The sequence below is a fragment of the Silurus aristotelis genome (genome assembly GCF_946808225.1).
Source record: "Silurus aristotelis genome assembly, chromosome: 23".
Taxonomy (NCBI): domain Eukaryota; kingdom Metazoa; phylum Chordata; class Actinopteri; order Siluriformes; family Siluridae; genus Silurus; species Silurus aristotelis.
In genome coordinates, this window is record NC_139596.1 from 14,881,095 (window position 1) to 14,906,882 (window position 25,788).

Genomic DNA, 25,788 nt, shown 5'->3' on the forward strand with positions numbered 1-25,788 from the left:
TGCAAAACCTTGCAAACTTAAATGTGTGCACTAGTACTGACCATGGAGTTTTTAGGCATGGTGTAACACTAAACTTACTAGAGTTATATAAAATTAGAAAACAAAACAAATATATGCAAGATCTTCTGTTCTTCGGTTTCTTGATCATCTTCATCTTCTACTTCTTTACATCTTTTTCTGATGTAGTTTTGTTCTTCATATTATCTTTTTCTATTTTCTTCTTTTTCTTCTTCTTCTTCCTATTATTATTATTATTATTATTATTTACATACACATTTCTATAATAAAGCCAAACTTACATACTGAGATGTTATTCATAAAGAAAATCTGCACAGTTTTTGCACAGCATTCAAACTATTTCCCTCAGTCCACATTTGGGGATTCGCTGTGTGTTGTTTAGACCAAGGTCCACAAAGTCACCCCTTTAGCTGCAGTGTACTAATTTTGTGCTCTTGCATCATGAAACACTGGTTCATTATTAACTAAAAACAAGCAAAAGAAAGTCAAAAACCAGCTGTACTTATCTAAGCTTTATCTTTCTCTCAGTGGATCTAAGCGAGCACAATGAAGGGTCTTTTATTTGTGCTCTGTGTTATATATGTGCTGTCAGAGACTGAAGCTCAGGATAAAACGTAAGTGAAAAAACCCGTACACTATTATTTTTAAATCGATGAAGAATTCCATGATGAATTTTCAATAAATAAATAATAATGAATTAATGTATGAATTGTGTTATTATTAGTGATAATATTGAACAATTATTACACTTTGTGCACAAGCTTTATCGCTGCAGCAAGCACATTTTTATTGAGATTTCATTTTTTTTTTAAGGTACCTCATTACAGCACCCAAAGTTCTGCGAGTTGATGCGTCTGAGAATGTGGTGGTGCAGTTGTTTGGCTATAATGAAGAAACCAAAGTAACCCTTAAACTTAAAGAAAATCTGGCAACTGATGAAACTTATGCAAATCAAATTGTGACACTCAACGCCAAGAATAATTATCAAGAGAAAACTACTCTGCGGGTACCAGTGACACCTCCCATTTCTCTGCTTTGAGAAGCTGATTAAATGAAACTATTTAAAATTAAATAATATTTAATTATATTTTAATATTTAATCTGGGTTTTTTGCAAATTTGGAGTCAAAATTCACTTTGGAAATCAGAGGGATTGCAATTTATTAAAAATGTTAACACCAGAAATTATTCTGCTCAACATTCCAACTGAGAGAAGAAGCTCTGCTCACATTTCATTAATATGTTTATATGTTACTTTTATTATATGTTTTTTGTAGTGTGAAATGCAGAACATTTCACGAGAGTATGTCTTGCTTTCTCAGTAATAATATGGTCTACTCTTTGCCCTCAGGTTTTCCCAAACATTGATCAAAAGATCACTAGTCTCTACCTGCAGGCCCTATCTTTGACCTTCAGCAATGCTATAAAAATACCAATCATTCACAAAAATGGTTTTCTCTTCATCCAGACTGATAAACCACTATACACCCCGGAACAGGAAGGTACGTATGGTACAGTGAATAAGCAAGTAGCATTTTTCAGAGTTCTTGCTGGATGTGAATATGTAAAAAAAGCATAGAGAGAAATGTCTACATGCATAGACGTATTTCTCTTACTGTTTCATGGTTGTGCAGTTGAGGTGCGAGTGTACTCTTTGAATGAAGAGCTGAGAATGACTGGCAGACCTGTTTTTCTCACGTTCAGGGTGAGCTGTTTTTCACCACGTTCATGTCTGACGTTATACTTTATGAACCACGTTTACCAATATACGAACACCTGTTGTTGCACTATAGGACCCAAATGGCTTTAAAGTGGAAGTTATCGAGATAAATGACATCATTGGTGTGAAACCAATAGTTCCGCCATTCAAAATACCTGCGAAACCTGAGTATGAATCAATTATGTAATAATAATGTAATGATTAATAATGTAACAAGGCCAATCATGGCCTTGTTACATTATTAATCATCAATCAGTGACAGTGATCTGTGCTAAAAGTTTGAATCTGTTACTTATGCAAAAAATCTGTTCCTAGTTTAGGGGTCTGGAAAATTGAAGCAAATTATGTTACTAACTTCACTACAACTGCCGTGACTGAATTCGAGGTCAAAGAATATGGTAACTGCCACTTTACACTTAATTATAACATCTAGGGTTTTTTGTGTGCAGGCTGATCCTCTTGTTGTGATTGACAGTGAATATTTTATTTTTTTTTTTTTCAGTATTACCCAGCATCTCAGTCCGCATCCAGCCAGAAAAGAACTACGTCAGCATAGCAAATGTTGAGGCCTTCAAACTGAAGATATTTGCCAAGTGGGTTTCTCTGGTCCAAATGTCTATTGATATCACAAATTTCCAGAAATGTTATATATTTCCATATATTATACTATAGACTAGAGGTGCCCAAACATTTTCCAATGAAGGATGAAAAAATCGAACGTGATTATGACTTGAAAAATAGACAACGTGTTTTATTTTCAAAGATTAGTTCAGTGAAATTTATAGTACAATAAGAAACAAAACAAATGTATGTATAATAGTAGTAAATGCCTAATACAGCTATTCAGTGAGCTCTATTAAGAAACCTGAAGCTGGCACTTATTTTTAAAAAGTTTTTCCAATTGTATTTTTCCTTTCTTTTTCCCTTTTCTTTTATATGGCATTGGGGGGCTAAATCAAAGATCTTTGTTTATATAATGTATAGCTATTTATTAGAAGAAAAGGCACCCTCTAGCACCCTTAAGGGCTCATCAGTCTGACCTCAAAAATGAAGCCATTACAGTGTACTGTATAGTATATGGCACAGTAAAGTTTCCCAGTCAGACAGGGGTCCATGTAGACTTCTTTGGGAAGCCTAAAATCTCTTCAATATCCATGAGTTAAAATATTGGTTTTGATAGATATTTTAATCATTAAATCTTTTTTACCGCAGCTATGTCAGTGGGAAACTAGTCAAATCAGCAGATGTCTACATACATTTTGGATACGTCAACAAAATTAAAGATATCAAAGTCATGATATCAAAATCATTAAGACACTATCAGGTACAGCAATCCTCTAAGTGTTTGTTTAACATTGACCAATCATTTCAACACAAAAACAGCGCTATGATGAACCTAATTAGTTTATTTGATCTTTCAGTTGAATAACGGTCAAGTGGAGACTGTGTTAAACATCAAGCGCGCTCTGTCGGAGCTTGAATCTGGGTCTATGGACATAAGGAATATGAACGATCATTACCTCCACGTGGTTGTTTTGATAAAGGAGTCTACTGGTCAGTATGATCATTTAACATGTGACTGAGGCATCACTAGACACATTGTGATATCAGGCCACTGCTCCACCAAACTTTCTTGCAAGTTGAAGGCAGGGTTTACAGCTTTGGGTTACTGTTTGTACAGGCTTCTTCATGTTCTTCATGTTCACCATGTTTTTGGGAAGTGGTAGCTCAGTGGTTAAGGTATTGGACTTTTGATCAGAATGAGTTCAATTCCCATCACCACCAAGCTGCCTCTGCTGGGCCCTAGAGCAAGGCCATTAACCCTCAACTGCTTAGTTATAATTCACTCTGGTTTAAATGAACACTTCTGAGAATATTACAATATAGTTTATGAATGTTTTACAGAAATGTCATAAGAGTAAGTACTGCTAAGCTGAATATTAGCATGCCTGTGACAACGCTGTGTTTCAACCTGACTATACACTGGAGATCAAAATTAGAGAACAATTTATAAACAATTGAACAATTGTGAAATAATGTCATCTTCACTGCTCAACAGTTGAAGGAGTTTTTGTCCTGTCTGTACCATGCTACCAGAACACCTTTTCCAGTACAACAATGACTGTAGCATGGAAAAAGATTACAACAAAATGTTCTGAAGGTTACAACAGTCAGCAATTAGTAGGAAGTGTACAGGAATCTGCTCTGAATGACTTCAGCACATCTGCGGACACAGGACAGCACTAGTCTCTCACACTGCTCTGGTGTGATTTTGGTCCACTCTTCTTCCAGTCTCCTACACAGTTCCGTGACTGTAGTGGGTTTCTTGTCCATAACTTTGTCGCCAAGGATTTTCCAGAGGTTCTCTATTGGATTGAGATCAGGACTCTGGGCAGGCAATGTCATTATTTCAATGTTTTCATTTTTAAGGAACTGCTTTACCCGTTTTGCTGTGTGACATGGATCGTTGCCCTGCATGAACACTGCGGGCTGATTGGGTGATGAACGCAGGGAAGGAACCATATGTTGTTGAAGAAGGTTCTGATAAACATTTGCATTCACTCTGCCATGTAGCTGTGTAAGAGGCCCAACTCCTGCTGCAGAAAACATGCCCCAAACCATGACACTTCCTCCTCCACTTTTCACTGACTTCTTTACACACTTTGGGTTCAGTCTTTCTCCAGTTTGTCGCCGAACATAATTTTTCCCAGCTTTCATCACTGTAGTGAACTTTGGACCAGTTCTCCTCTGTCCACACAACATGCTCCTCAGCAAAGCTTAGTCTAGCCTTTTGATTCTTTCTGCTAATGAGAGGTTTGGTCACTGCAGAGTGGGCTTTCAGTCCAAATGCTCTTAAACGTCGAGACACTGTATGACGAGACAGATCCTTACCCTGTTCAGCGCTGAACTGGTGAGCAATTCCAGCTGCAGTGTGGAAACGACTGCCCATTGAGATCCTCCGCAGTATCCTGTCCTCTCTTGTATTTGTCTTCCGTGGACGACCAGGCTTCTTGGCGGACTTGAATGAGTTTGTGATGTTCAAAGATTCAATATTCTTAAAATCACAGATTTGGAACTACTAACTTGTCTTGCTATGGCTGATAGGGTCATCCCTTTGGCCTTCATCTGGACAACCTGCTGCCGAAAGGCTTTCAGTCACTTTAGAACGGCCCACCATCTTGCAGAGTCAGTGAAACTGGAAGTTAGGCTGCCAGTTAAATAGGGGTTGACAGATAATCAAGGAAATTAGCACTAGGTACCAGATTAACACCAATAACTGGGAGGTATCTGAAAGTGTTCTCTAATTTTGATCAGTGTGTTTGTGATGTTTTTTTATTTTTTATGCCTTAGTTATTTTGTGGAAAAGGTGTTCTGGTAGCATGGTACAGACAGGACAAAAACTCCTTCAACTGTTGAGCAGTGAAGATGACATTATTTCAGAAATGTTTAATTGTTTATAAATTGTTCTCTAATTTTGATCGCTAGTGTATAAAATGTAGAGTGAGGTCTATAAATATCTGGAATATTAACAAATAATTCTTATTTTGGGTGTGTACAGGAATATATTGAATGTGAAATAAATGATGACATAAGTGTTTGTGTTTATGCTTAAAATTTTGAAGTGTATTAAGAAACTTTCTTCTATCTCTTTTATGGTCAGGTGGAATCTCTCAGGAAGCAGTTCTGTCCAATATACAGTTTGTTCATTCTCCGTTTACCCTGAGTTTGATTGCGACGCCTCCTTTCATCAAGCCTTATTTACCATACAACATCAGAGTAAGTCACGTGGATTATCATCTACGTGATAATAAACTGACTTTGGGAAATGTAGAACGCATATGCTGGGTTGTAGTAATACATCTTTTTGGATATGGCACAGTTCTCATTGTTCTTTCCTCTTTTATTAATTTTTTAATTTAACATTTTTCTAGGTTTTGGTGAGGGACCCACTCGGTAAACCAGCCAAAGGTATACCAGTAATAGCAAGAGCAATTATAAAAAAGGCAAACCGTGAACAGGAACAGCTCAAATTCGGCGGAACTGGAAATCAAAACGAAATCATGCAGTCATCCAATAATGATGGTGTTGCATATTTTATTTGCAATATTCCATATTATGCTGAACAAGCAGACTTTACTGTAAGTAAACAATTACAATATTACACTAAACAATGATTGATGTAAGATTATTTTTTCAAAAATGTATAATTAGAAGATTAAGAAAATGATCCTAATAAAAAATACCAAGAAGTATAATCTAGTCTGCATAAAAGGTCAAATCCTAATTATGCGCATTCAAAAATAATTCAGATCGCGATATACTTTAAAAACTTTGAATCAATGTTTAAAAGAGTCTTGGTTCATTTGCCATGTAACATCAAAAGTTTTGAATTGATTTGTGTTTCAGTTTCAAACTAATGATCCTACATATCCACAAGAAAACCAGGCTCAACTTAAACTCAACACTGTGACTTACAAATCTATCAATCAACGCTACCTGTATATCAATTTACCTGCACACACCACCATATTTAACGTAGGTGAATATGCCTATATCAACATCAACTTTCACTATCAGGCCTATCTTCCAATGAAGAGCTTCAGTTACCAGGTAAGAGACTTTCCAGTAAAAAAAAAAAAAACATTAAGAGCTTATTATTTTGTTTTATTTGTTTGATTTATCTATTTATTTTTTATAGATCATCTCGAAGGGGAAAGTGGTAAAGTATGCCACAGAACTGCGGGTAGCTGATACAGTTCAGGCAATTAACTTTAAAGTGACATCTGATATGGTGCCATCTGCACGCCTGGTGGTCTACTACATCCTTACTGGAGAGCAGAGAGCTGAACTGGTGTCAGATTCTGTGTGGTTCGATGTGAAGGCCAAATGTGTCAACGATTTAGATGTAATCTTATAGATGCTGGATTTATATTAGCTTTAAGATGAAGCTTGGTAAATAACTAAACAGTGTTATTTAGAAATGGCGGATGTTTTCCTCTTATGTTTTAGGTAAAGCTGGAAGTTGACAGTAATTTATACAAACCTAATGACAAACTTATGCTGTCAATAAAGACTCAAAGCATGAATGAAAGGTCCCTGGTGGCGCTCTCAGCTGTAGATACAGCACTATACAACATCAGAAGCAATGAGGGAGATCCATTAAACAAGGTCACACTTCCAGTTATGTTCTAGTTATGGCTTATGCTTTATGTAATAACAGTCGTGATGATGATGATGATGATGATGATGATGATGATGATGATGATGATGATGAAATCTACTTATGCTGTACTGGTGTCATTTTGACAGGTACTGAACCATTTAGAAAAGACTGACCTGGGTTGTGGAGGAGGAGGAGGCAGAAATAACGCTGATGTTTTCAGCCGTGCTGGATTGACTTTTATTACAAATGCGAATGTTGAGCCCTTTAGCACAGGTTAATATTTAAAATATTTTAATTCAGGAATTAGGATGTCACTGTAGATCTCTAATAAGGTTTGACAATAGTGTCAAGGAAAAACTTCGCAAAACAACATCTGGAGAGAATTTAGATTTTAAAGAGAACATGCCTTTGGAGTGATATTAGACAGTGGGATTCTAAATCATATACAGGTGTAGAAGAGAGAGATTAACACTACTAAAGGATGGTCGGTATATATTCAGACAGTCTTTATGATTACAGTTGTTAGAAAGTAGAAATGTACTATAAAACCAAGATGGACAGGGTATTAATTGCATGTCTTGGAGAATGTATTTAATTCATTATGCCAGATGTTTTGAGTAACAATGAATCCTGAATGTAAATTCAGTAATTTTATTCATTCACTTATGTTCAGAAAGCTCATTATCCTGGTCTGGGTCAGGCTGAAGCCTTTCCCTGAAAAATGGTTGTGATTTAGTTTTAATAATTAAAAAGCAAACAGGTAATGAAAACTATCTTTAGAATTTATGTTTTGTAAAGAAGCTGTCTTTATTCTATAGATGAGACCTGTTCAGCTGTGGTCAGAGCCAAACGCTCCACTCCATCAGACGATGAGATAGACAACTATGGTCAGTCTTCACGTTTGCTCAGTTTGATTAATCAAAACTATTACCACCCATCTCAGTTCATATTTTCTGCCACCATATTCAAAATTGCTCTGCTTTGCCCTTCCATAGAATCAGTACTCTGTCTGCCAAACTCCACATGTAAATGTGCATGTGTGTAAAGCTGCCCTAAGAATGCATTATAATCAATAACATTCCAAGTGCTTTTGTAAATTGTGACTAAAAACATTTTTTTTTAAATAAATTGTTTTTTTCATTGCAGCCAACAAATACAATCAATTCAAACCATGCTGCCTGAAGGGAATTTCAGCCATCTTGGGACTAGATACCTGCCGTTCCGCAGCCACAGTTTTAAGATCAAATAAGCGTTGCAAGAAAGCTTTTTATGAATGCTGTATCTATTCCGAAGAGCAATGGAACAAAAAAGGTCCGTTCCTTCTTCGTTCTCCAGGTAATTGTTTTTTGTATTAGACATAATGAAAATCATTAGTTTTTATAAAAGTGAGATTATGAACAGTTTTACAATAAGCCTTGTTTTACAGTGAAGAAGTAAATAGCATGCCTGATCTATAAACAAAATAATAATAATAAATCAATAAAAAGGTCATTTAGAATTTGATGGCAGCAACATGTGTCAAAAAACTTGGGACAGGGCAACAAAAATCTGGAAAAGCTAAGTGCTATTAAAACTAAACAGCTATACAAACATTTAGCAAGTGATAACGGTGTAAATCAATATTGGATGCCTATAATCTTTGGAATCTCAGGTGGCATTTCATTTAATGATTTTGTAATGTAAATCACTGCAGTTCCCAGATGTATACGAACAGAAGACGTGATGCTACACAGTGGTAAACATGACCCTGTCTCAATTTTTTTGAGACCTGTTGCAGCCAATAAATTTGAAATGAATATTTTTCCTAAAAATGGTACATAGGCTTAGTTAAAGCATTCTCTTTTAATTTACATTTTGCACAGTTAAAATTTTTGGTTGTACATAAAAACAACAACTTTGCTTTATTGCATTGATCAGAGATTTAATTCTCAATTAAATATATATATGATGGAAAAATGGACCTGGAATTTTTTAATACATTTATGCAAATTGATCATAACTCACAATCAAAAACTAACATTTATAATATTTATAGTATTGGTTAATTGTAGATTAGACAATTGTAGATATACATAGATATTAGCAAAAGACATTTATATTAAAGATTTCCGTGTTCTATGGGATCCCTTGCTGTAAAACAGAAGATGTTTGGAACTACCATGTTTTTTTTTTAGAGTTTTGTTTTTCAGTGGGCATGAAGAGTAAGATGCATATGGCAGGCACTTCATGTTCTAAATAATATGAGATTATGATGATCATTCTTCTTCTTCTTCCTCTTCTTCTTCTTTTGGCTTCTCCCATTAGGGGTCGCCACAGCGGATCATCTCTCTCCATACCACCCTGTCCTCTATATCTGCCTCTTTCACCCCAACTACCTGCATGTCTTCCATCACCACATCTATAAACCTCCTCCTTGTCTTCCTCTTTTCCTCCTTCCTGGTGGCTCCATCCTCAGCATTCTCCCACTGATATACCCCATGTCTCTCCTCTGCACATGTCCAAACCATCTCAATCTCGCCTCCCTCACCTTGTTTTCAAAACGTCCTACATGTGCTGTTCCTCTAATAAACTCATTCCCAAAACCTCAACATCTTCAGCTCTGCTACCTCCAGCTCCACCTCCTGTCTTTTACATGATCATTATTATTATTATTAAATTAAATTAAATTATTATTAGAGTAAGTAAAAGTCAAATTAATTTTAAATGTATTTTTTACTCTCTCTCTCTCTGAATGATATATTGGAAGACAATTCTGTTTTTGTTGTTGTTGCTAGTATGTCATATAAAATCTGTAATAGTCTTATTAATCGAATGAAAAAAATGTGCAAAATAGGATTTGTTTTAAAGCACTCGAGTTAGTGGCACTCAAGTTAATAGTGTGCACCTGAATATAGATGCACACTAATCACACTAATAATACATTCTGAAAATTAAACTTGTTTTATAATCTGAAACAGTCAACAGGAGTGGACAGTTCCCTTTACTCAAAAAGACTTTTCTTTTTTTGTAATGATCAGAGATTGGATTTGACCTGACTGATGCGCGGAAAAAGCGCTCTGCCCTCTCTGACTATGAAAAGTTGGAGGAATTTGGTGGGTTTTGCGTTGGTATCTGCAATATTAAAGTCATCTTGATCTGATTTTGTAGAAATGTTGAAAGAAAATTAACAGCTTCTTTTCTGCAGCTAAAAGATTTGGACCTTTAAAAAAATGTTGCCATGCTGGGTTTGACAGTAACCCGATTATGGAGACCTGTGAGGACCGTACCAACAAAATACGGAAGAATAAAAAGCCGTGTAAGGATGCATTCCTTAAATGTTGCAAATATGCCGAACAGCAGCTTGCTCAAACTGTTGGTGTCACCCTTGCTCGTTCAGGTATTTTAAAATCTTAAAAAAAAACTTCTCTTTTATGCAAGTGAGATATTTTGTAATTTAAAGCGTATTTTGCAGGAAATAAAGGTCATGTATCATTTAATTACAGAAATTGAGTTTTTGATGGGTGAGAAGATAGACCAGGTTCGCAGCTACTTCCCAGAAAGCTGGTTGTGGGAAGAACATGAAATTGAGAAGTGGGAACATTATACCACTAACATTATACCATTAACATTATACCACTAACATTATACCATTAACATTATACCATTTACATTATACCACCAACATTATACCATTTACATTATACCACCAACATTATACCATTTACATTATACCACCAACATTATACCACTAACATTATGCCACCAACAATATACTTTCTGGACTATAAGCCGCTACTTTTTGCCCACGTTTTGAACCCCACGGCTTAAACAAAGAAGCGGCTAATTTATGGATTTTTTCCCGGTTTCACAAGCTTCATGCCACCAAAAACCTGAGCCCCGTAACATTAGACCAATTAAATTGCCGAACAGGTTCAGGTGAACCAATGAAATTCTTTATATCAAATATAAAGAATTGAATCCCACTGAATCGGCTGCACCACATCATAAATATGGATGATGTTCCTCTGACGTTTGACCTGCCGCTCACTCGAACTGTCTACAGGAAATGCGAATCATTTGTCATGCTGAAAACAACCGGGCATGAAAGCACGCACTTCACCTGTGTTCTGAGCTGCACGGCATCGGGAGAAAAGATTCATCGATGGTGATTTTTAAAAGCACGACGATGCCAAAAGAAAAACTTGTTTAGATACAAGCCGTGTAACAGACACTGTCTTTCGTTAAAGCCTGTGTAAAGTTCATTAGTTTCAGTGTAGACACAGGCTTATAGACGGGTGCGGCTTATTTATGTTCAAAATTAAAATCTTTGTCAAATTCAGTGGCTTATATTTGGGTGCGCTTAATAGTCTGGAAATTACGGTACAATTAACATTATACCAACAACATTATACCACTAACATTATACCCATAAATTTATACCACCAATAATATACCACCAACATTATACCACTAACATTATACTATTAACATTATAACCTGAAATTATTTATATTTTAATTGAATTTTAAACTTGATTAAAATATCTTCTAGATCTGGATTGGCGCAGGTCAGTAAAACTCTTCCTGATTCTCTGACTACATGGGAGGTCAAGGCTGTTGGGATGTTCAGCAAAGGTGAGATACAGCCACTGCTGTGTATAGGCCCCAGCGTGTTCTAAATGAAGGACTCATAAATAAGAACAAAGAGACTAATCGATTTACAGTTACTGGTTACAGTTACAGTTTGGTTTTGTCGACAATAAGATCAATGTTTTTTTTTTTTTGTACTACAAAACAGGAATATGTGTCGCAGATTCCCTGCAAGTGCCAGTTCAGCAGTCAGTGTATATTGATGTGCCTCTGCCTTACTCCATAATGCGAGGGGAGCAGATTGAACTCAGGGGCTCAGTATACAATGATTATAATTCAGATACAACAGTAAGCTTTCTATATCCTTTATTAATCATAACTCCTAAGGTATTCCCACAGTAATGAGATTTGTATTAGCGTAGCCCATTCATAACTGATACACATCTCTGGGTTATCTCTCTTTTTCTTTCTCCCTCTCGTTCTCTCTCTCTCTCTCTCTCTCTCTCTCTCTCTCTCTCTATGTGCAGTACACTGTAACTATGTCAGCACCAGAGGGTGTGTGCATATTTCAAGGAACTCTTCTAAAAGATGAACGTCACAAACAATTAAACAAAGGCACAGTTGAAAGCCGATCCGTAGTCCTTGTCCAGTTCTTCATCATGGCATTAGAAGCGGGCAAACATGAGCTCAGATTTACTCTTAAAACCAAGTGGGGAAGTGACACACTGGTGAAGACACTGAACGTAGTGGTAAGAAACATTTCTTAAGTCAAAACTTATTTTTAAACAACAATCAAATCTTCCACATTTTCACTATTTCTGAAAATATTGAAGCCACTGGTGCAAAGCCACTTCTTCCTCCCATGTTGCATTGGTAGCTATTCATATACTTCACTTATATTTTTGACATGTTTTTAATTCATCTAATAGCCAGAGGGCATTAGAAAAGACGAAATGATTGGAAAAAGACTTGATCCAAATGGTATCTATGGTAAGATCTTTCGTATGAATTCCATTTCTTTCTGGAAATATAGAGCTTGTACATGTCCTAGTAATGCCAGGCTACCAAAATATTGAAATATACACTTCATAATTCATCAGGTAACCCTGTGACAGTTATTGAGCTAAAAAACACCCTTCCTCTAAAGACTGTGCCAAAGTCCCCTGTGGAGCGTGAACTAACAGTAAACGGTACAGTATATTATCAAAAAGAGATACGTCTTTAAGACAACACTGTTAAGTTTAGAGGTTCTCAGTTTTGAGATTATTACCATGCCAAAGAAATTTAACCATACTACCGTTTCTCTGTTCAGGTGACCTGCTAGGAGAGATGTTGTCAATCATTGTAAACCCAAAAGGGCTCATGCAGTTGATTAACCTGCCAGGTGGCAGTGGAGAGGCGGAGCTTGTGTCCATTCTTCCAGTCTTCTATGTGTATAAATATATTGATGGAACCGATCAGTGGGGAAAATTGGGCGAATATGGAAACAAACTTGTTCTAAAGAGAAGGTTAAACAATGGTAGGTCATGTTTTATTCTAGACTACATGTTTGGAGGACAGAAAACCTTCATGTCTCTGACACACAAGCTTATCTTGAAGGTGCACTTTATGATTTGAATATCTGTAAGTGTAGAGCCTTTGAGGAGATCTAAGCATGTGGTTATTTGATTTTACTGTTGTTCAAATTTAGGTTGATAAAGGGATTTTCATTGCTAAATGGTTTATTAAATATTATATGTGTGAGAAATCAAAGTGGGGGAAGAATCAATATAAATGATCAGGGCACCACAAGTCACAAGAACATCTTAATTGCACATTGGCATATATTCCATGGGAACTTTACTGGAAAGATGAACTTAGCTACTGATTGTGAAAGCATGTCATCATTTTCATATTCATCATAGTAATTAGAATATGATTTCATTATAAGATCAATTTGATCAGTCAGAAAGACTTTGCATTGATCTGCAGTGATCCTAAGGGGACAAGTGAAACGAAACCTCGCAGCCAATTTACCTCCAGAGTATAATATAGCTACTGTGTTTTCTTTGCTTTGTCACCCATCCCTATTGCACCATATTAATAATTAAAACACAAGTATTGAAGTTAGATTTTCTCTACTTTAAAAATAAATTTAAAAACATTTATTTGTCACAGGTCTTACCAGCATTATGTCATTTAAGACAAAGTATGCAAACAGTTTCACGATGTTCAAAAACAAAGAAGCCAGCACATGGTAAGTAGCACTTGAAAGATGAAGTGGATTTACATTGCATTCTTCACCACAATATAATTAGGACTCAGCTACTGTACCTGGACAATCATGACTGCTTTTAAACACCAAGATAATATACATATATCTTTATCTGATCTCTTTATATGATATTTATAGATATGATATCATTGGGATATACCAATACTTAAAGACTGATATGCAATAATATGCAATTAAACACACTGAAATGTTATTTCTATACAGGCTGACTGCTATGGTGGTGAAGACTCTGGCTTCTGTGTACAGTCTTGCTGATGTGGATCTTGATGTGCTATCTGGTAGTATCCGCTGGCTGATTAAAGACTGTCAGAATTCTGATGGCTCCTTTAAGGAGCTGTCCAGCTACAAACCTGTAAAACTCATGGTACAACACTCATCACACTTCTGATGCATATGTTGGGATTATATTGAATTTGTTCCCAGCAAAGCAAAACTATTATTAAAGTTTGGCTGTGGTGAATGAAGTATACAAACCATGTACTTGAGTTAAAATAGAGATACAGTAGATAAAATATTACTCCAGTAAAAGTGGTCACTTTAAACTTTCACTTGAATAAAAGTAGAAAAGTATTTGCCTTTAAATATATTAAAGTATCCAAAGTACTATGATTCATTACGGCTATAATCAGGGCTCTAAGCGAGAGTCCTATTGTCGCCTCCCCACCACGATGCTCTACAATACAAATCATTTGCAACCTTTCATAGAAAACCGGTTAAACAAATGTAATAAATTTTTAGTCAAATGTTTATCCACTTATTAAAAAAAAAAAGGAACGACTGATTTTGCTATATGTAGTTTAGTAAAAAGTAAGATATTTGATTTTGAAATGTAGTGGAGTTGAAGTTAAAGTCTCCCCACATGGAAAGTACAGATATGTAAAAAAAAGCTACTTAAGTACAGTAACAAATTATATTTTGTTGGCTGTCCATTACTGGAGTTTTTGAGGTAATATTGAAAGGGCTGAAATTAAATGATTCTTAGAAAATTACAGTTATTTAGTAAATTGTTTTATTCAAAAGTCTGACAATAACTAAGAGCCTGGAACTAAAAACCTCAAGCCTGTTCCAGCATGATGATACCCTTACATAAAGTCAGGTCTATGAATCATGGTTTGCCAAGTTTGGAGTGGAATAATTGTGCCTGAGTGATCACAAATCACTCCCCACAGACATGCTCCAAAATAGAATAAAAGGATGTCCCAGAAAAGTGGAAATTGTTAGATGACAGCATCTTCTTCTTCTTCTTCTTTCGGCTGCTCCCATTAGGGGTCGCCACAGCGGATCATCCGTCTCCATACCACCCTGTCCTCTACATCTGCCTCTTTCACACCAACTACCTGCATGTCTTCCCTCACCACATCCATGAACCTCCTCCTTGGCCTTCCTCTTTTCCTCCTACCTGGTGGCTCCATCTTCAGCATTTTTCTACCAATATAATTCATGTCCCTTCTCTGCACATGTCCAAACCATCTCAATCTTGCCTCCCTCACCTTGTCACCAAAACATCCTACATGTGCTGTCCCTCTAATAAACTCATTTCTAATCTTGTCCATCCTCGTCACTCCCAACGAAAACCTCAACATCTTCAGCTCTGCTACCTCCAGCTCCACCTCCTGTCTTTTACTCAATGCCACTGTCTCTAATCCATACAACATCGCAGGTCTCACCACAGTCCTATAAACTTTCCCTTTCATTCTTGCAGATACCCTACTATCACAAATCACTCCTGTCACTCTTCTCCACCCACTCCACCCTGCCTGCACTCTTTTCTTTACTTCTCTAACACACTCTCCATTACTTTGCACTGTTGACCCCAGGTACCTGAACTCCTCCACCTTCTCCACCTCTTCTCCCTGCAACCGCATCACTCCACTGCCTTTCCTCTCATTCACACACATGTACTCTGTCTTACTCCTACTGACTTTCATTCCCCTTCTCTCAAGCGCATATCTCCACCTCTCCAGGCTCTTCTCCACCTGCTCACTACTCTCACCACAAATCACAATATCATCTGCAAACATCATAGTCCAGGGAGACTCCTGTCTGACCTCGTCCGTCAACCTGTCCATCACCTTTGCAAACAGGAAAGGGCTCAGGGCCGATCCTTGATGCAGTCCAACCTTCACCCTGAACCAGTCTGTCGTACCTACTGCACACTTCACTGCCGTCACACTGTCCTCATACATGTCCTGCACCACCCTCACATACTTCTCTGACACACCTGACTTCCTCATACAATACCACAACTCCTCTCTCGGCACCCTGTCGTACGCTTTCTCTAAATCCACAAATACACAATGCAGCTCCTTCTGTCCTTCTCTATACTTCTCCATCAACATCCTCAAAGCAAATAAGGCATCTGTGGTGCTCTTCCTCGGCATGAAACCATACTGTTGCTCACAGATGGTCACCTCTTCTCTCAGCCTGGCTTCCACTACTCTTTCCCATAACTTCATGGTGTGACTGATCAACTTAATTCCCCTGTAGTTACTGCAGGTCTGCACATCTCCCTTATGTTTAAAGATCGGTACCAGCACACTCCTTCTCCATTCCTCAGGCATCCTCTCCCCTTCCAGAATCCTGTTAAACAATCTGGTTAAAAACTCCACTGCCATCTCTCCTAAACATCTCCACGCTTCTACCGGTATGTCATCTGGTCCAACCGACTTTCCATTCTGCATCCTCCTAATCGCTGCTTTCACTTCCTCCTTACTAATCCTATCTACATCCTGCTTCACCAACTCCAACTCCACATCCTCCAACCTTCTCTCTCTCTGATTTTCCTCATTCATCAGCTGCTCAAAATACTCCCTCCATCTTCTCAACACACTTTCCTCATTAGTCAACACATTTCCCTCTCCATCCTTTATTGCTCTAACTTGCAGTACATCCTTCCCAGCTCGGTCCCTCTGCCTGGCTAATCGGTATAAATCCTTTTCTCCTTCCTTAGTGTCCAACCTCTTATACAGCTCCTCATATGCCCTTTCCTTTGCTTTCGCCACATCCCTTTTTACCTGCTGCCGCATCTCCTTGTACTCCTGCCTACTTTTCTCATCACTCTGTCGATCCCACTTCTGTTTTGCCAACCTCTTTCCCCTAATGCTCTCCTGCACTACCTCATTCCACCACCACGTCTCCTTGTCTTGCTTTCTATTTCCAGATGTCACACCAAGTACTTTTCTAGCTGCCGCCCTCATCACTCCTGCAGTAGTTGCCCAATCATCCGGCACCTCTTCACCACCACCAAGCCCCTGTCTGACCTCTTCCCTGAACCTCACACTACACTCTTCCTCCTTCAGTTTCCACCATCTTATTCTTCTTTCAATTCTTACTTTCCTCCTCTTCTTCTTCGCCTCCAAAACCATCCTACAGATCACCATCCGATGCTGTCTAGCTACACTGTCCCCCGCCAACACCTTACAGTCTCCAATCTCCTTCAGGTTGCATCTCCTACACAGAACATAATCCACCTGTGTGCACCTTCCTCCACTCTTATACGTCACCCTATGATCCTCCTTCTTCTTAAAATACGTGTTCACCACTGCCATTTCCATCCTTTTAGCAAAATCTACCACCATCTGCCCTTCCACATTCCTCTCCTTAAAACCATACCTACCCATCACCTCCTCATCACCTCTGTTCCCTTCACCTACATGCCCATTAAAGTCTGCCCCAATCACCAATCGTTCCTTCCTAGGTACACCATCTACCACTTCATCTAATTCACTCCAGAATCTTTCCTTCTCCTCCATCTCACAGCCAACTTGTGGAGCATAGGCACTGATGACATTTATCATCATCCCTTCAACCTCCACCTTCACGATCATCACCCTATCAGAAACTCTCTTCACCTTCACTACACTCTTACTGTACTCTTCCTTCAGAATCACCCCTACACCATTTCTCTTTCCATCCACACCATGATAAAACAGTTTAAACCCACCTCCAATGTTCCTGGCCTTACTCCCTTTCCACTTGGTCTCCTGAACACACAACATATCTACCTTTCTCCTCTCCATCATATCAGCTACCTCTCTCCCTTTACCAGTCATAGTACCAACATTTAAAGTACCAACCCGAACCTCTACTCTCCTACACTGCTCCTTTTCCTGCCGTCTCTGTAGACGCCTTCCTCCTCTCCTTCTCCTCCTTCAGCCAACAGTAGCCCAATTTCCACCAGTACCCTGTCGGCTAACGATACCTGTGGCGGTCGTTGTTAACCCGGGCCTCGACCGATCCGGTATGAAATTCTCATTTGTGATCCGCATATTTGATTTGGCACATGTTTTATGCTGGATGCCCTTCCTAACGCAACCCTCCCCATTTACCCGGGCTTGGGACCGGCACTAAGAGTGCACTGGCTTGTGCCCCCCTAATGGCTGGGTTTGTTAGATGACAGCATACGGGGAAAAAACTCTGGAACGTAGCATTCCTGAAATACACTTTGGTTTGGTGTTGGGGTGTCCACAAATGGTTATATATAGCAATCAGGCATAACATTATGACCCTATAACATTATGACCGGTGAAATGAATAACACTGATTATCTCTTCATAATGGCACCTGTTAGTGGGTTGAATATATTAGGCAGCAAGAGAACCTTTTGTGCTGAAAGTTGAAGAAGTTACCCGTTAATGCTCAACAGGTCAGAACTGTTTAGGCAGCAAAAAGGGGAACACAATATATCATATCATATCATATCATATCATATCATATCATATCATATCATATCATATCATATCATATAATGTAACATAATATAATATGCATTTTGTTGTCTACATTTTTCAAGGGTGCCGGGGCAGATGCCACAGAACAGTCTGTGTATCTCACATCGTTTGTAATAATTGGGATCAATAATGCCTTGTCAGTTCCCAAGTCCAACTTACAGGTAAGAATGTTTTGTCTCTAGTTTACTCTCTTCTGCTGTTAACATGCTTTGTATCATAAACAAAATGAAACACAGTTATATTGCATTATTATACTAATAAAAGTACAGTGTAGTAATTTGTAAGTAGCAGGATAACAGAGCAGATCTCTGTCTCACCAGGAGTTTTTAGATGCTGTGCAGCTCGCAGTAGAGTACTTGTATTCCAATGTGGCAAAAGTGAAAAGTCAGTATGTGAGGTCCATCGCAGCGTACGCCATGGGCCAGGTTAACAGGAGCAAACAACCTGCAGTCGTACTATATGAAAAGCTTAAAGCAGATTCGCAAGTTAAAGGTTAAAAGTAATTTCACATCCACAATACACACATGTATATATATATATATATATATATATATATATATATATATATATATATATATATATATATATATATATATATATACATTGAGGAAAATAAGTATTTGAACACCCTGCTATTTTGCAAGTTCTCCCACTTAGAATTCATGTAGGGGTCTGAAATTGTCATCGTAGGTGCATGTCCTCTGTGAGAGACATAATCTCAAAAAAATAATCAAAAAATCACAATATATAATTTTTAAACTATTTATTTGTATGATACAGCTGCAAATAGGTATTTGAACACCTGAGAAAGTCAATGTTAATATTTGGTACAGTAGCCTTTACAGAGGTCAAACGTTTCCTGTAGTTTTTCACCAGGTTTGCACACACTGCAGGAGGGATTTTGGCCCACTCCTCCACACAGATCTTCTCTAGATCAGTCAGATTTCTGGCCTGTCGCCGAGAAACACGGAGTTTGAGATCCCTCCAAAGATTCTCTATTGGGTTTAGGTCTGGAGACTGGCTAGGCCACGCCAGAACCTTGAAATGCTTCTTACAGAGCCACTCCTTGGTTATCCTGGCTGTGTGCTTCGGGTAATTGTCATGTTGGAAGACCCAGCCTCGACCCATCTTCAATGCTCTAACTGAGGGAAGGAAGTTGTTCCCCAAAATCTCGCAATACATGGCCCCGGTCATCCTCTCCTTAATACAGTGCAGTCGCCCTGTCCCATGTGCAGAAAAACACCCCCAAAGCATGATGCTACCACCCCCATGCTTCACAGTAGGGATAGTGTTCTTGGGATGGTACTCATACTTCTTTTTCCTCCAAACACGTTTAGTGGAATTATGACCCAAAAGTTCTATTTCGGTCTCATCTGACTACATGACTTTCTTCCATGACTCCTCTGGATCATCTAAATGGTCATTGGCAAACTTAAGACGTGCCTGGACATGTGCTGGTTTAAGCAGGGGAACCTTCCGTGCCATGCATGATTTCAAACCATGACGTCTTAGTGTATTACCAACAGTAACCTTGGAAACGGTGGTCCCAGCTCTTTTCAGGTCATTGACCAGCTCCTCCCGTGTAGTTCTGGGCTGATTTCTCACCTTCCTTAGGATCATTGAGACCCCACGAGGTAAGATCTTGCATGGAGCCCCAGGCCGAGGGAGATTGACAGTCATGTTTAGCTTCTTCCATTTTCTAATGATTGCTCCAACAGTGGACCTTTTTTCACCAAGCTGCTTGGCAATTTCCCCGTAGCCCTTTCCAGCCTTGTGGAGGTGTACAATTTTGTCTCTAGTGTCTTTGGACAGCTCTTTGGTCTTGGCCATGTTAGTAGTTGGATTCTTACTGATTGTATGGGGTGGACAGGTGTCTTTATGCAGCTAACGACCTCAAACAGGTGCATCTAATTTAGGATAATAAATTTAGTGGAGGTGGACATTTTAAAGGCAGACTAACAGGTCTTTGAGGGGCAGAATTCTAGCTGATAGACAGGTGTTCAAATACTTATTTGCAGCTGTATCATACAAATAAATAGTTTAAAAATCATACATTGTGATTTCTGGATTTTTTTTTTTAGACTATGTCTCTCACAGTGGACATGCACCTACGATGAAAATTTCAGACCCCTACATGATTTCTAAGTGGGAAAACTTGTAAAATAGCAGGGTGTTCAAATACTTATTTTCCGCACTGTATATATATATATATATATATATATATATATATATATATATATATATATATATATATATATATATATTTATATAATTACTTGACAGAAATATTTTCCTTATTTCAGGAAGCCCTGCAATTTACCGTTTTTGGGATGAGAATAAAGCTAGTCAGGACCCACTGAAGCCAAACAAGGTCTCTGCACTATCAGTGGAGACCACTGTTTATATGCTGCTGAACTGTTTAGACAGAAAAGAATTACTGTATTGCAAACCAATCATCCAGTGGCTCACTGAGGATCAAAGATATGGAGGAGGTTTCCATTCAACTCAGGTGAGCAACCAGAGTAAGTTAGAAGAAAAATGTCATGCAAAAAAAAAAAAAAAGCAGAAGAGAGAAAATAAGTATGGCATGTAAAATACTTCCAAAGCATGTACAGGCCAAAAAACATAAGATATGTTGCTAAATTTAACTGCTGTTATAATTATAAAATGGCAGAAAATCAAGGCCCATTACAGCCCTCTCGTTCATAAAACCATGTAGAATTGTGCTAAAATGCCTCATCTGTAATACATCTAAGCAGCTCGTTACTCTGATTTAACAGGACACTATCCTAACACTGGAGGCTTTGACCAAGTATAGTATTTTAAGTCATAGAGCTGCTTTACAAATGGAAATTGACGTGTCATACAGGAAGAAAGGCAGAATCAGCCGTGTTAGTCTGACCCAGACTAAACCTGTGGGCAAACGCATGGCGGTATATGATTTACACTCCTTAAAAAAATCTACAAAACATATCTGTGGAATTTTTCATGCCGAATAACATTGTGGCCTGTTTTTCTAAAAGATTGAACATGCCGATGACCTCATTCTGAAAACAGGATTCGGCACAGGGGTGTCATTTGCAAGTGTAAGTGTAACGTGAACATCTTATATTCTTCAAAAATCCCAATGAGATTATCCTTTTAGGTGACATTTTGTCTGAATGTATTATCTAAATATATATCTGTCTCTTTTTGTGCTTTGTTTCTTACTCTCTTGGTCTGAGGCCTGGCATTAAGTCGAAATAAAATTTTACATATTTCTAACAAAGTCCATCTTGTCCACCAGAGTGAACATGGATATATACAGATGTGTCTGTGTGACTTTCCATGCAACCCAAACAGATCATTATGTTATGATTTTTCTACAGTTAAGAACAGTGTTTTATGAAACAACAGAGAACAACGATAATTGCCACTTCGACATAACAATAAAAATTGAGCCCCGGGAGGCGTCTTCAAAAGGTAGGCTGATGTAATTATTGTTGAAATCAATTTTGTTTAGAAATAAATACTTTTTAATGTAAAGATGTATTTCTATTTTACCAGATCCTATGCGTCTCTCACCTCGTTTAGTTGCCTGTGCCAAGTGAGTACACAGCTGATCTCATCCTGTGCCCAATTTAATAAGTACAATCAAAAGTTTTGTTTGTGGTCATTTGAATTGACACAAATGTTTCTGGACTTTTAAAACACCGGCTTGGTGGGAGAGTTGCTAAAGGGGTCCCAAGCCAAAAGAAAATGACTGCAAAATAAAGAACCGTGCATTATTTTTATTATAGAGCCCCCTAGTGGGAGTGTGACCCAAAGCAAGTGCTTATACATCTGTCTTACAAGGCCAGAGAAACATCCCTATGTAAAGAGTCCCCATAAGTTCCTTGTAATCCATAGTATTATGTACGGAAGACGCCATGCATTATATATTTTTTTCTTGTTTTCTAGTGATCCTAACAGTAAGTCATTATTATGAGAAAACAGGAATGCAAAATATATTAACAGCATATAATATATAATAACAGTATTTTTTTATATATGTGTCTCCTTAAATGTCCACTAAAGATATAAACCAATTGAAAATGAGTATTCGCTCGAGGCAGGTCACACAGTAATGGAAATTAACCTACCCACTGGTGTGAGCCCAGTCGAAGAGGACCTAAAAAAGGTGCAATGAGTTTCTTTAGTGCATCTGAATTCCAGAATTTAATGGTAAAAAATGAATTACTGTTCTACATTTGCTGCACAAATTCAGTTTAGGGATGGATTCGAGAGCCGTATTTCTGACTATGAGATAAAAGGCAGCCAAGTGATTCTTCAAATGGATTTTGTGAGTTCCTACAATTTTTGGATGATTTGGAGCAAAGATGATGTAAAAAAAACAGACGTCAGAATAAGTGTTCTGTCTTTTATAGATCCCCTCTGATGAATACTACTGTTTGGGCTTCCGGATTCAAGACGTGTTTCGAACTGGCATGACCACCGGCTCTGTGTTTAAAGTGTATGAGTTTCATGATCCAGGTAAACACAAAAGCGTGTCTCTGAAGACATCCCTAGGGTCAATTCATCTGGACTTATAAATTAGAAAATCATCAGTAATGTGCATTGACAAATATCCAAACATGCTATACTGGTTTATTATTTATTTATTTATTATTGTTTTACAGACAGTCAATGTATAAAGTTCTACAACATGGAGACTAAGAGGCTTCTCCGTCTCTGTGAGGAAGACCAGTGTCAGTGCATGGCAGGTAATCCTCACACATGCTTTCATATTCACCTTTCAAGTTAGAGCAGTTTGTGTGACAATTATTATTAGAAAAAAAATTTATTCGAATGCAAGATATCCTATAACTACATACAAGCTGTTATATTTTAAAGTAACAATTCTGAATAATAAATGACCATGGTACATAAAAAAAGGAGTATACACACTGTCTAACTCACTGTTGTCTCTATTGTTCCATAGCTGAATGTTGCACTTTTAAGGCCAACATTGATCCTACTCTAAGTAGCAGTAAACTACATCGTGAAGTCTGCAAAGCCAACATTAACTATGGTAAATAATCAATTATCAGCACAAGTAATCTAATAAGCAAAGGTAAGACCTGTGAGATGTAGTCAGATTTTTCACTGCTGCAGGATATTTTTTTCTTTCTCCCAGGTTTAAAAGTAAAAATAATATCATCTGAAGAAGATGGGGATTTTTTGACATACACAGCAAGTTTGGAAACAGTTATTGAAACAGGTGGGTGAGCACGTTTCCGGCTTTATCTTCTTTAAAATGACATTCTTGTGTTATCAGATAATTCCAACTTGATTTCTTCACCACAGGGGCTTATGGATTTTCGAAAGAGAGAACACCTGAGGTCTACTTTGTAATGAAGGCCACTTGCACCTCAACGAATTTAGAAAACGGCAAACAGTACCTGATCACGGGCAAAGAGATCATGCAGCTTCGAGAAAACAGAAGTTACAAGTAAGTCTCTGTCTCACTCAAAATCTTGTGAAAGTGAATAGAGCATGAGTTGGGGAGAAATTTCCCTGATATCTGAATAACAATGGAGTGGTTTTTTTTATTTGTTTTTGCGTAATCAGGTACAAGTTCCCGCTGGATTCGCAAGCTACAGTGCAGTTGTGGCCCACGGATTCGGAATGTCAGTCAAGTTCTTGCAAACAATATACCAATGCTTTAGAAGCTTTTGAACTTGACTATATTTCTGATGGCTGCGTTGGGATTGTTTGACATTTATAACATCTGTATTTTCATATTTTTCTGGAACATTTTGACAGATACATATATTTCCATATACAACCTACCATAACAGTTCCTGTTTTGTAAAAGCTATGAAAATACAATGTCCTGTAATTTTCATAAATCGTTTTACCCATCATATATAAAACGATCTACATAGTCTTCGGAATAACAATAAAATCATCAACAACATAATGAATATTGTTGTGAAGTGTTCTGATTTTTTTTATAGTAGATCTCACATTTCCATGCAACGCAATTCACCAGAAAATGACAGAAAAATATCGCGTAGATATCAAAGTATTATCCTGGTGCAAAAAAACTTATCGTCGTTTAGATTGTTAGTCAATTTTGTTTGGCTATCGACATTGTTAAACTGATCAAATCAGAATCAGAAAATTTTAATGATCTCGAAAGGAAATTGTTAGTTGCTCACAGTACAATTAAAGTAAAATAAAGTAAAATTAAATATAAGAAATTCTAAATGTAATATACAGATTATAATATATTCTGTTATAATATATTTAGTAGGGGGAGTGGTGGCTTCAGCGGTTAAGGCGCTGGGTTGCCGATCGGAAGGTCTGGGGTTCAAGTCCCGGTATCGCCAAGCTGCCACTCTTGGGCCCTTGAGCAAGGCCCTTAACCCTCTATGCTCCGGGGTTCCCTTACGGGGGAAATATCAAGGTCCGTGACGTCGGAGTGACGTGGGGCCGCCTTCCAGTGGGCTCACCACCTGCAGGATGGACCGTAAGGGACGGTGCTGTGAGGATTGGGCAGCAGTTGAAGGCGGGGGCCTGCTTAGACTGCTGCCCCCGTGACCCGAATTACGGATAAGCAGGAGACGATGGATGGATGGATGGATGGATGGATGGAATATATTTAGTATAGATGCCTACAATCAATAAATTTCCAATCTTATTGAAATATACTGGACGAAATGTGTAGCAGCAGTGAAACAGATGACAGAAAAAGTCAGACTACAGTGATAGTTATAGGCTATTGCACATACATTGTACAAGGTATTCAAATTATACAAGTGTGGCACGAAGATTTTTAACTATAACTATATCTCCATCGTCTATACCTATATGTTATGACAGATACCTTCAAGCAGCCTGTCAAGCAAAATCATGTGTTTACTGTTCTTTCTTAATATTTCTGACCTCCACAAATGGCCAAACTGCCTGAATATCTATACAGGCTTATCTAAAAAACAGGGTTATTTGATCATCCCATATATATTATATAGCCGAAAAATTTTATATTATATATTATATAGTAGAAAAATGTTTTGCCACCTGCCAAAACACATTCAAGGTTCCTCCCCAAACTGCTACCAGACTGTTGGAAGAACACAATTGTCTATGAATGCTGCAGTACTACGATGTCAACGGTAGGTAGAGGAACTTGAGTGTGGGAAGTTCTACAAATAAATATGGATGTGATGTTAAAGTGTCCACACACTTTTGGTCATAATAATGACTCACAAAAACGTATAGTGGATGCATTTAAATCTACAATTACAGCATAAACAAAGCCCAAATAGGAAGGATAATTGTACTCTGGAG

General features: G+C 37.9%; 1 protein-coding gene across 2 annotated transcripts; it reads left to right on the forward strand.

The window, feature by feature from the left end:
- Positions 1 to 477: 477 nt before the first annotated feature.
- On the forward strand, positions 478 to 24,419 carry c5 (complement component 5). Of its 2 annotated transcripts, XM_083527640.1 has the most exons (43): positions 478 to 632; positions 832 to 1,024; positions 1,369 to 1,519; positions 1,652 to 1,722; positions 1,811 to 1,905; positions 2,053 to 2,135; positions 2,240 to 2,330; positions 2,950 to 3,061; positions 3,159 to 3,291; positions 5,399 to 5,514; positions 5,670 to 5,876; positions 6,145 to 6,348; positions 6,437 to 6,643; positions 6,748 to 6,906; positions 7,048 to 7,174; positions 7,720 to 7,788; positions 8,048 to 8,236; positions 9,919 to 9,993; positions 10,086 to 10,277; positions 10,384 to 10,471; positions 11,432 to 11,514; positions 11,678 to 11,817; positions 11,997 to 12,218; positions 12,399 to 12,459; positions 12,570 to 12,659; positions 12,782 to 12,988; positions 13,627 to 13,705; positions 13,949 to 14,108; positions 18,537 to 18,635; positions 18,795 to 18,966; positions 20,778 to 20,983; positions 21,255 to 21,407; positions 21,498 to 21,560; positions 21,843 to 21,936; positions 22,021 to 22,060; positions 22,531 to 22,633; positions 22,721 to 22,795; positions 22,881 to 22,986; positions 23,133 to 23,216; positions 23,435 to 23,524; positions 23,630 to 23,713; positions 23,800 to 23,944; positions 24,064 to 24,419. In XM_083527640.1, the coding sequence occupies exons 1-43, from the start codon at positions 565 to 567 to the stop codon at positions 24,209 to 24,211; spliced, it is 5,334 nt and encodes a 1,777-aa protein (XP_083383766.1). In that variant the 5' UTR covers positions 478 to 564; the 3' UTR covers positions 24,212 to 24,419. The 2 variants fall into 2 exon arrangements, with proteins under 2 accessions (XP_083383766.1, XP_083383767.1); XM_083527641.1 differs by lacking the exon at positions 8,048 to 8,236.
- The last annotated feature ends 1,369 nt before the right edge of the window (positions 24,420 to 25,788 follow it).

What these genes read in the sequence shown, in the direction of transcription:
- c5 (XM_083527640.1), top strand. Translation starts at nt 565, where the DNA reads ATGAAGGGTCTTTTATTTGTGCTCTGTGTTATATATGTGCTGTCAGAG. An exon ending in TGTTGAGCCCTTTAGCACAG is followed by an intron (nt 7,175 to 7,719) that starts GTTAATATTTAA and finishes TTTATTCTATAG; the next exon opens with ATGAGACCTGTTCAGCTGTG. An exon ending in AAAGAGAAGGTTAAACAATG is followed by an intron (nt 12,989 to 13,626) that starts GTAGGTCATGTT and finishes TATTTGTCACAG; the next exon opens with GTCTTACCAGCATTATGTCA.